The sequence below is a fragment of the Melanaphis sacchari genome, unplaced genomic scaffold (genome assembly GCF_002803265.2).
Source record: "Melanaphis sacchari strain LSU unplaced genomic scaffold, SCAv2.0 Contig11_pilon_pilon, whole genome shotgun sequence".
Taxonomy (NCBI): domain Eukaryota; kingdom Metazoa; phylum Arthropoda; class Insecta; order Hemiptera; family Aphididae; genus Melanaphis; species Melanaphis sacchari.
In genome coordinates, this window is record NW_020270469.1 from 4519533 (window position 1) to 4531265 (window position 11733).

Genomic DNA, 11733 nt, shown 5'->3' on the forward strand with positions numbered 1-11733 from the left:
TTTTTAACATATTAATATAAAATAACTAGAATCTTTTGAAATATTTGTCACAAAAATATTAAAAGGATTAAAAATATTACATTAAACATATTATATTCTAGGTGTTTAAAAATTTATTTATAATAGCTCAAAAATTATATAATAATAATAATACGATTACTTATTTTATAATTTGTTATATTTATACAAAACTGTTTTGGTGTGTAAGAATCTAAAAATAAAATTTCAGATTCATTTTTTGTATCTAAAAACTCTAAAACTCTAAAATGTCCTCCCTCAAAAAAAAAAAAAAAAATTACTTAAAAACCAAAAATTTTTAAAATGTTAAAAAAAAATTTGCCTAGGGTTAAACTAAAAATAACTTAAACACAATTTTTTTAATTAAAATTAATTACCAAAATTTGAAAGTGTTCAATAGATTAGAGTTATAAATTTTCAACACTAATAATTATGGTTGGAGATGAATTTCATCCATAACAATCCTCACATAATTATTCATGTAAATTATAGTAACATACAATTTGAAAAATCTTTGATCTTTGAATCCTGATGATTCGTATACCTACTCAGTTGCAATTTATGTATTAATTGTATATCAGTAATGGCTAATAATTACATTAGGTATTTTAAGTATGTAATGTATAAATGCATATAAAGTATAACAAAAAATGTGTGCATATATATATTATATTACAAGTAGAGACAGTATAGTAGTGTGTGCATACCATCATGTTGATATAAATAGAACCGATTAAAATATTATTATTTATGTGAATAACTGCAGCTAACAAAGTAATTATAATATATTACAGTAGATTAGTAGAAACTTGCTTAATCGTCAATGTCGGGACTGGAACAATGACTGTTAATCGAATAGACGGTTAACAGAAATTTTTCAATAAACGTATATATTTTACAATGTGGTTCACAAACAAAAATAATATGTAGTTAATACTTAATAATAAGTACTAATAATATATAATATTATATAATTTTTTTGATGCATGAACTTTTTGAGCGGACATGTATCGTATTTTACGAAGACCTGCGTTGCATTTACCTCCTGCTGCACTTAAAACCAATCATTAATCAATGTATTTTGATAATATTGCTACTGTTTCTGAGTGGTTAGTTGGCGGTTTTAAGACCGTTTTTCGACGATGACCGATGACGGATAACAGAGAGTGATGATTAAACGATTTTCTACTGTTTATAGCTACCTACTATTTTACGCACTCAGAGAAAAAAAGTATTTTATTTATTTATTCAATTTTATATTAAAGGAACAACAACAATGGTTATTAGAAGTTGAGAATAAACACATTTATACATAGAGGAAAAATATAATTCTATGTTTTACATAATGAACAGAAAACAAAGGAAAAAGGGTAGGACAATAGGATATATACGAAATAGCAATAGTTTACTATAGCACTATAGTCTATAGTACAATCGTATTACAATTAATTAGTATAGATTAGTTTATATAATTTAAATCCTCGTGGTAAATTTTCATTTTGAGAATCACGGGGATAATTCAAGGGAGTGTTGTAGATATTTTATTAATAATTCTAGAATTTTAAAATGTGAACTTCAAATATCTATATGAAAAATTGTGACTTTGTTCTCCAAAATTTCTAAAAAACAATAATGAAGAAATTTGTATAATGCAATGATGTATTGTATTTTTAAGAATGTTAATCAAGAAAAAATATTTTTAGCTAAACTTTATAAAAATAAATTTAAAAATCAAAAAAAGTCAAATATCTATAATAATAGCTTAAAATTGAAATGAATATTTTGAAAATTTCATTGTATAAGTAAAAATAGTGAAATGTTCAGTGAAATTTTTTCAATTAATATATTTTTGAATTACCTTCAACAAAATAAAAAAATCATCTGAGTAGATATTCTGCAATTTTGTTAAAAATTTAACTTCAAATAATGGTCATGAAAAATTTATGTTAATTTAACTTCCTATAGGCTATGGTGTGATGAAAATGACAAAAAGCTTTAGACTTGTGGTATAGCAGCTCTGATTTTATGGATTTCCATGAGTCACAGTGTCACACGAAAATACCCAATGCATTTTTTTTCAACTCCAATCAACTAGAAAATAAAAATGCATAGGTATAGTTTCAATAAAAACCGTAATATTATGATGTTTGAGTAGTAGGGTTGGGTTGAACGGATAATTCTCCGCGTATCACCCTCCCCGCCACCACATAATCGTGAACTTCAAAATCTGACGCTTGAATACAAATTTAGGAAATCAAAAATTTGTCGTGTGAGCTGCCTTGTAGTGCTGTTTGTGAGTAACATACACGATACACGGCGGACGTCGACGACGACCCCAACAACGATCGTCGTAATAATGACTAATTATAAATTGATTTGATCGTGCGTGGCAAGCCATAGTGATTAACATAATATTAATAAGTAGGTTATACCTACTCAGTAGCCGCAGTCAGTAGGTGACGACAAAACATGACGATCACACCACAATAACAATAACATTATAATACCGACGACGGAACTTTCGACAGCCGTGCGCCCGTGTTGATTTTCGACCAATAGCGTGGCTCGTCGCCCGGTTCACGGCCCCTGTGTTCGTGCTGGTGCAGTGGTGGTGCGGCGCGGCGCACTTGTTTATGTGCCGAACAGCTGTTTATCAACAACAACAAAGACTCGTGCGGCGGCGATCGTGCCGTGGGCCGAGATAGGTTTCGGTATAGTAATAATAATATTACCATTTACCATTTATCATTATTATTATTATTATTACAACAGTCTCGTAGTTCGTACGCGCTGCTGTTCTAGTTGCTCTAGTGCACTGCGTTTCGCCGATCTCGCTGGTGTTTACCCGTCCTGTTGACTGTACGCCGTCGCACGCAATAATTCGACAATATTTCTGTATTGGATTTATATTCCGTTTTTTTTGCCGACGTTGTTGTCTTGTTTCACGCGCGTCCCATGAGACGAACGCCACTGCCGTCGCTGTCGATCGTCCACTCCGCCACCGTGAAACGACCTCCGAGTTATTGAGGATCGGCTGTAGCGCCGCGGGGACGATGGACGCTATGAACCGCTGTCCAGTGATGAACCCGGAGTACGACGTCGAGCGGCGGTCCCGGTGCCCGGCGGCGGCACTCAAGCCGTCGCCCGACACCAACGATCTGCACGCTTGCGAACGAATCGTCGTCATGTTCGTACAGCTTAAGAATTACCTGGGCTCATATTGGCTGGTCCCGTGGTTTTTCGTCTACATCTATCCTAGCATACTTGTCTACGAGTGAGTGTAACGTCTTATGTTAATGAGCTGTACGGTTTATGACCGGAAATCTCTGTCCTGCATTCCACAGCTGAATGTATAGTAAAAATTTCTTACATAGATCTTGTAAAGACCTTCATGTGTGCGTGCATCTTTCTAACTTGTTTCCTACACATGAGTTTGTGTCATTGTGGTATTTACTCATTCAAGCAATCCACTATAGTATTCGTCAAGTGGTTTATGATGTGTAGATGACGTCCTTTTGAAATTTTACTACATGTTTTGGCTATTACATTTTTTCTTTAAATCGATGTGCCTCTTCTGATTGATGGCATCTCCTTTTTTTTTTAGATTCTATTTATAATTTGTTCATATGTACGCTTTTATAGCATAAATATAAAATTATTAAATAATAATTTTTTTTTTCTTATATTAGGTATAAACAAAAATGGTTTTTGGACAAACTCCAAATTCTAGACAAAAACGTAGAAAAAAATCCTATTAAAATAACTTATTAATTTTTATACTTACCTAAACCTTCTTTTCTTGTCATTCAACAAATTAAACAAAAAATCTAGTAGTTTAAAATGTTTATAACCAAATTAAAAATAATGATTTCATATTATATTACTATTTAAAATTGTTTATATGTCAACATATTTGATTTCATATTGCCTACTTAGTTGTTTAATAGCACGTTACATAATACCTATCATAAACTGTTTTACAATTATAGTAATTTATTTAATTATTACATTCTAATCAAGTATGGAATATGGATAACTTATTACATATATTTTTACTAAAATAATGATATATTTAACTTTTTTTTTAATGAAATTATGCATGTAGATACCATAAGTAATTTATATACTTATTTAAATAAGTATTAAGTAAAGTATTAATATTTTTGAGTATCTATACATTCTATACCATTTACTTAATATTTTGTTTTTTACAGTAATAGTCACTTAACAACAAATGGTATCCTTTTGCATAGTCATAGTATAAATCATAGTAATATAACTATCTATCTACTAAAATGTTTTGAATAATTTAATTATTGATAACAAACAAAAAAACAACTTAAGAACTGTTGACTTATTCTATGGGGCGTTTCCCAATGAAAGGAAATATTAAAGTCAAGTTGGCAAGTGGGGTTAAACAGAATAATTGTCCCAAGGCCAAAGGCCGTGTATTGGCACTATTATTATAACTACTTAAACTAAAAACAAAACAAACACTTTAAAATAGTGTTTTTAGAAAAAAATAAAGACTACATTCCTATATAATATTGTTTTTGTTATGATATTCAGTTAGATAATCATAATGTATATACATTTTTCATGAAATTCTATTTAATACTTTTTGTTAATAATTAAATTAAGTTGAATTTGATGTCTAGTAGCTTATTTAATTTTTTTTAATACATTTAATTGAATTATTTTGTAATTATTTTTTAGAATTGAAAAAAAGATTTTAAAAAATTTAAGTATGAATCTTTGTACTATATTATCAATTTTTTATAGTTTTTATTAAATAATTGATGTAGGTAGATACCTAATTAATTTCAATAGTAAATACTTAGCATAAAGTACCATTCAGCAATACATTTTAATAGATAACAAACAATTGACAGAAATTTCTCGGTAAAATTAAAGTAAATTATATTTTCACTAATACAATGTTGAAAAATGAGATTTATACTTAAGTTTAAGTGATAAATAAAAAAAAAGTTCAGATATAATATCTAGAATTAATTGTAAAAGAAAAAATAATGAGGTATTTAGAAATAATAATAACTGAATGGTGCAAATATCAATTCATAATGCTTTAATTATCACATAACCCAAGTGATCTTGATTTGATTACCATATATCATCAGTGATGATTCATTACGTTTTAATAGTATAGTATAGAGTATTATGGACTATAGGATTATTTAGGTAAGCTTTTGCCAAATATTCTACTGTTATCATTGAGATTAAAAGTGTAATGGAATTTTATTGTTTGAATTGTTAATATTATGAATTTTTTTTATACCTAGTTATTGTTCAAGTTCAATAAAATATTAAGATATTAAACAAAGAATTTCATGATAAAAATGAATTAATAATACATGCCTACTTAATAATTAAAAAAAAAAACTTTTACATTTGAATATTTTGTCTATTTTCTTCTTTTTAACAAAAAAACATAATTTGGTGCTATATATTTTTTATGTAATATGTATTTTTTTTATCTTAATCTTGTATTTTATTTTTCATAACAAAATAAAATTATTTGAATGTAAAAAAGTATTGGATATCCCTTGTATAGTTAATTTATTTAAAGAATTCATAATATTATGTTACCTATTTTTTATGGTGTAAAATAGTGACAATTTCACTACCATTTATTATTTATAATACCTACAATTTTGTTTTGCTTGAATTTGGCACCCTAGGCAATGTTCATATGGCTAAGATTTTATTTTTAAATATTCTAGATTTAAAAAAAAAAACAAATAATATAATAAGTACCTATTTATTAAGTCTCATTGTTTTGTTAAAATTTTTTACTTTTATTTTTAATTATAAAATTTATTGTTATATTTTTAGATCTTACGGTTTTATTGGTCCCTTTGTTTATTGCAACATTATTCAGATACTATTTTTTATTGTATTTGAATTTTGGGATGAAACTTTTAATTGGACACCATTACATGATACGTATGTAATAAGCATATATAATACTATATAATTTTCTAAAAATAATACGTTTTAATAAAAAAAACATTAATTATTTACTTTAAAAATTTTTTTTAGTATAAGAACATATTCATCACAAATTCTTGGACATCAACACATAACAAAAAGTGTTGATGAAATGGTAATTTATTAATATGAACATATTATTTAAAATTGAATACTAAGTTGGTTTTGTTTAGATTTTGTTTTGTATTTGGGTTTTATCTTGGGCTGCAGTCCCTTTTATATGTTATGCAAATGAACATATATTTGAATTACCCATTGATCGTCTGGAACGGTTAACTTCATATGTATCCATGATGACTGTTACATTTGTAATGGGTATGTTAAATATTTTTTAAATTTTTATGTTAATATTTTTTTATAATTTTGATTTTAATTATTGAATGATACTTCTACAGCTTATATTATAATTTTACTTTGGATTGACATGAATTTGTTAGAAGTAAAATCAAATATAAATGAGCAAAATACAAATTCAAAAGTGTCATCATATAGTTATGAATTTATGGATGATTTAATTGAACCTGGTAATAAAATTGATTAATATATAAACTATTTCCTGTATTTTTAATTAAATTTTTTATTTTTAAGATGACATCCCCGATTTGGAAACTGTGTTTGAAGACATCTCTATTACTAATGAGTTCAAAATTGATAAATCATTTATGGATTTTTCAGAAGCAGTAAATGAAAGTAAGTTATTTACAGTTTTATTGTACAATGTAAATAATTTTTTTTTATTATTATTATTATATATTTTATAGATATTACTGAAAGTGAAGAGTTTCGTAACTGTACAACAGTTGAACAAGGAGAAGAAGCTAAAGAACAAGATTTGGATGTTATATCCTTATCATCTAGCACATTAAGTGACTTTGATGTAATAACTGAAGAGGAAATAGATTTACTTAAGTAGTGTATAATTTTTTTTCTTGAAAATATTTCATAGTATAGAAATATTGCTTTTTGTAAGTAAATAAATAATAATAAAAAAATAATAATAATATTTTGGTAATTAAATCTTAGACGAGAATAATTTCTCTTTAGACATTTAATCTATTTTATTGAAGCTTATGACATGTATTCATTTAAGTTCCTATTTTTTTATGTTTAATATATAAACATAAATCTGAGAACTTTTTTAATTGGCCTTATATTTATGAGAAGTCTTAACTCAAATCTTGTATTCCATGTCATTTTGAATTAATGTGATTAGAAACTTATTAGTTTCTATTAGATGATTCTGTATGATTATGGATAGTTGACATTCTTATTTTTGATGGTATGTTCTCTTATGAATATTATATTCATCATTTTATATGTAATGATTACGTTATTCTTTTTTTTTTTTTTTAGAAATCATTTAATACCACCGTAAATTGAACCATTGATCTCAAATTTGTATTAAATATAGTCAAAAACATAAGTGTCATTTTAAAATCAAATTTCTGTTAATTATATGATGAACTGATTTATCAGCTTTTTCTCAAAACTAATTTCTTAAAATATTTTATTACTATCAAAACATATTATAAGCACTATATTTAAATGCTTATGATAATTTTGGAGAAGCTTTTTTTTCAATTATCTTAACAATTGAGTTTAATATTTGATGTTGTTTTATTAAGTGTATATTAAAAGTGTATTAGATTAAATATTTTTATTTTTCGTATTGCCAAACAAAATAATTACAACATGCTTGTAAATTAGATTTATAATTAAATTCTATTTTTATCTTGGTTTTATTATGTTTTCATACATTATACACTTGTTATAAACCTATGTATTTCATAATTTATTTAAAAAGTATATATTTTTTAACTAATATCTTAAAAATCAAATTTATTAATGAATTATATTGAACATTGTAAGTCAATGGTCATTTTTTTTTTTTTTTTTTTTATTGTGTTAAATAGGTTAAAATTTAATTTAAATACATATAAATAATGCATTAAAAGTAAAATATTTGAAGATAAACAGTGACATAACCATGTAAGATGATGTGGGTGTAAATCATTCCTCAAAACCTAATTTAATTTAATTTTAACTTGTTTTCACTCTAAATGAAAATTGGTACATGTCTTGTAAATTTGATATAGTTTTCTTTCATAGGTAACATGTTGGTAATAAATATTTTAATATCTCAATTTTTCTGTTTGAGATTATCCAGTGAATTCTGATTATATATAAGGTTTAAAAATTTCATTGTTACTTTTTAACTTATATGTTTTGGACTTCCTTACAACTAATAATACTGAAAAAAGCACTATACACTGATAACAGTGCTATATACTTTAGCGCTAAAGACGCCAAAACAATAACCTAAAATATTCAAGCTTACTTGAATGAAATCAAATATGGGGAGAAAAATGGAAAATAATGTTAAACCCCCAAAAGAGTACAGCAGTACTTTTCACTAACTGGCGCCTCAAAACTCCTAGTAACTTTAAATTGTACAGTAATAGTATTCCTTGGTCACTTAATATCAAATACTTTGGTGTAATTTTGGACAGAAAACTAACTTGGAATCCACAAATACCTATTGTAAAACTTGAAAGTATAAATACTAATCAAAATAACATAAATAATGTATTATATGTTCATATTTTATCAAATATTTAATAGTTGATTTTTTTTTTCAATGTAAAAAAAGACGTAAATTGCAATGAAGTTGTATCAAACGACTTTATTTATCGAATTAATGGTACGAAAAACAGTAGTTTGCTGAAAATATTTCAAATGTTTAATATATATATAATATATAATATAAGTACTAAATGTACGCATGTAATATGAATGCACAACGTTTGATTCATATATGAATTTGAACACATGGTTGTAAAATAACTAACGAACCATCTATGTATAATGTATATGAATATATAAAGCTTATATTTTTACAATAGCCTGGAAAGACCACATATCCGGTAAAATAAAGAAACTAAACTCTAGATTACATCTACTACATCATCTACGATCAAAACTAAACCTGAAACACAAAATTCTCATCTACAAAGTGCTGATTCTTCCTGTATGGTATTATAATTTATAGTATACAAATTTGGGGCAATGTCCTCCAAGTAACTTACAAAAAATTCAATCATTTTAATCCATATGCAGATATGCTTACTTACTTACTACTTAACAAATTCTCCCTGGTTTGTTAGTAATAAATCCTTGCACTCTGATCTGAAAATTAAATATGTAAACCAAGTTACAATAACTGCCTACCTTAAACTACACAAAAAATTCAACACACATACTAACCCCAACATAAGACACCTTGCTTCATTCCGCATCCCCGACAATCCTCTACAAAGACTTAAAAGAAAATGGATCAGAAATCTTCTCAATTAAAAATTATTTTCTTCTTCAAAAAAAAAAAATTCCTTTAAGTAGGTAGCTCCATTGGGAGCCCTAATACATCATTCCTCCATCATGCTATGTAATCCACCTATATAATTAATACTTATTGTGTAAAATTCTGTATAGTTATACATTTCTTACCAAATAAAAGAAATATATTTTTTATAATGATATATGTTTTTTCTGTTTTATGTTTGTTATCCTTTAGATGGATAAAAATGAATAGATTTTCAATTTTTGGGATAGGTTTTGAGGGAAAATGGAATCTAGGTTGTATAGTTGGCAGTTTTCAAGTAAAACCAAGGTATATCTACAAAATTGATTTTGTTATTTTTTTTTAAAATCTCACATTTTGGGATTCGTGTATTAGATTTTCAATTTTTTTTACTAACTATTGCATATTATACATAATATTCATTAAATTTGTGTTTAAAATAGGAATAAAAATAAAGTAATACAATTATAAATAATAAAAATAAACTCATATTTTAGTGTTTTAGTTTGATGGTTGTAATATTTTATGATTGAACTATTTAGAAAGAATATAGGTAATATGAATATAGTTATAATTTGTTACATTTTGTGATTTTGACAAAATTTGTTAAAATTTTAACTTCAAATACTTGAACAATTTTTTTTATGAATTTACGCTTAATTGTTTTTTTTAATTTTTATTAAAAAAAACTTACGAGAAATTTGTATTAAAACTTATAAAGTTTTTTGTCTATATGAAAAAAAAAAAATATAAATTTTTGGTGAAAATTTTATACTTCTACGATTTTTATTTTTGAATTATAATAAAACAAAAAGATAAATTCTGTTAAAAACTGGTTTAGCTTAAAATTCTCTGTATTTTTTAAAAATTTTTTTTTCAACACAACATTTTAAATTAAGAATAATAAAACAATACGTCAAGCGTAATAATTAAGGTGCGGATTAATATGCACAAAAAATCCTCAAAATATATATTTATTATTAAATATACACTAAAAATTGAATGGAAAATACTTTATTTAAAATCATGTAAAAAATAAGTATTAAAAAAGATACTTATAAAAATGTTTTAAAAGTATAAAAAAGTATTTCGTTATTTTCGCCATTTAATATTCTTTATCTTCAATCTATAAAATATTAGCCCACATTAATAAAAATTGATCTATATTAGTAGGTATATTATATGTATTCGTATGTTGTATAATATTAGTACCTGTCATCTTATCTTTGGAAATAATGACCAGTCGTAATTTTATCGATATTTGTGGCTGTGAATGTGAAAATACGACGAAAAACAAATATGATATATGCTATAAATAATAATATGCACTATCATAAGAATTAAATATGCATTTAATAGGTAAAACCGTTAAAATACCTATGTATAATATGAAAAATACAATTAGTGTTATTTTAATAAAAATGATCTAATTCGGGGACAATTCTCATCAGATTTCAAAAACCTTATTCCAATACATATGTGCGTTTGCATATAAATCCGGTCACTTTAGACTAATAACTAATAACATTGTCTAACAAACTATGGTCTACAAAATTTATGACAATTCCTAAGCAATGATTAAATTATATTTTCTTATCGTTTTATGGAAACTGTTATTAGTGCCATTATTTTTTAACTATCAACATTTCAAGTAACACAATTTATAAATATAGTTTGTAAAATTCATGTTTTATCAAGAACTTAACGACGAAATGAAGATTTTTCACTGAGTATGAATTGATCGCAGTGATATTTTACAGTGGGCTTAGAATTTAGTTTCTCATTTTTTTTTAATGTTGATAGGTACATTTTTGGTTTTAAAAACCTTGAAGTCGTCATTGATGTTTGAAAAATCTTAAATCTCGTGTTTTTGACAAAACTAAAATAATATACATCTTATGTAGTTTGTTACGAAGAACAAATTAATCACTTAGAATTTTTATCCTAAATTTTTACTGTTGTCCTATAAAACTATTTGTACGCGAGTTTTTTAAAATATTAAAATGTTCCATTTTCATTGAAGTTTTGTCCAGTACTTGTCGATTGAAGTGCGGAATGGAGATTTTTCATCGAGGTCGTATTAATCTCAGTAGTATTTTATAGAGGGATTAGTTTTTTTATTTTACCAAAATATTGATTTTAAAGATTTTTGGAATCGTATAAAATAATATACAATAATATATAAATAATATATATAATATAAATATGTATATATTATATATACAATAATATTTAAATTAAAAAACGAATATATTTTATTAATTTTACTATGCTAGGTATCGTCATTTGTGTAATTTGTTGGGAATTTAGGAATCTATGTTTGTACAGTTGGTCGGGTTCAGTATTAT

The 11733-nt window shown here is 25.5% G+C and overlaps 1 protein-coding gene across 2 annotated transcripts; it reads left to right on the forward strand.

Annotated features, from left to right (window-relative positions):
• Positions 1-2693: 2693 nt before the first annotated feature.
• On the forward strand, positions 2694-7476 carry LOC112604205. Of its 2 annotated transcripts, XM_025353135.1 has the most exons (8): positions 2694-3292; positions 5872-5982; positions 6079-6142; positions 6201-6342; positions 6423-6551; positions 6616-6717; positions 6789-6936; positions 7381-7476. In XM_025353135.1, the coding sequence occupies exons 1-8, from the start codon at positions 3072-3074 to the stop codon at positions 7400-7402; spliced, it is 939 nt and encodes a 312-aa protein (XP_025208920.1). In that variant the 5' UTR covers positions 2694-3071; the 3' UTR covers positions 7403-7476. The 2 variants fall into 2 exon arrangements, with proteins under 2 accessions (XP_025208920.1, XP_025208921.1); XM_025353136.1 differs by lacking the exon at positions 7381-7476 and having other exon boundaries at positions 2696-3292; positions 6789-7110.
• Positions 7477-11733: the final 4257 nt, after the last annotated feature.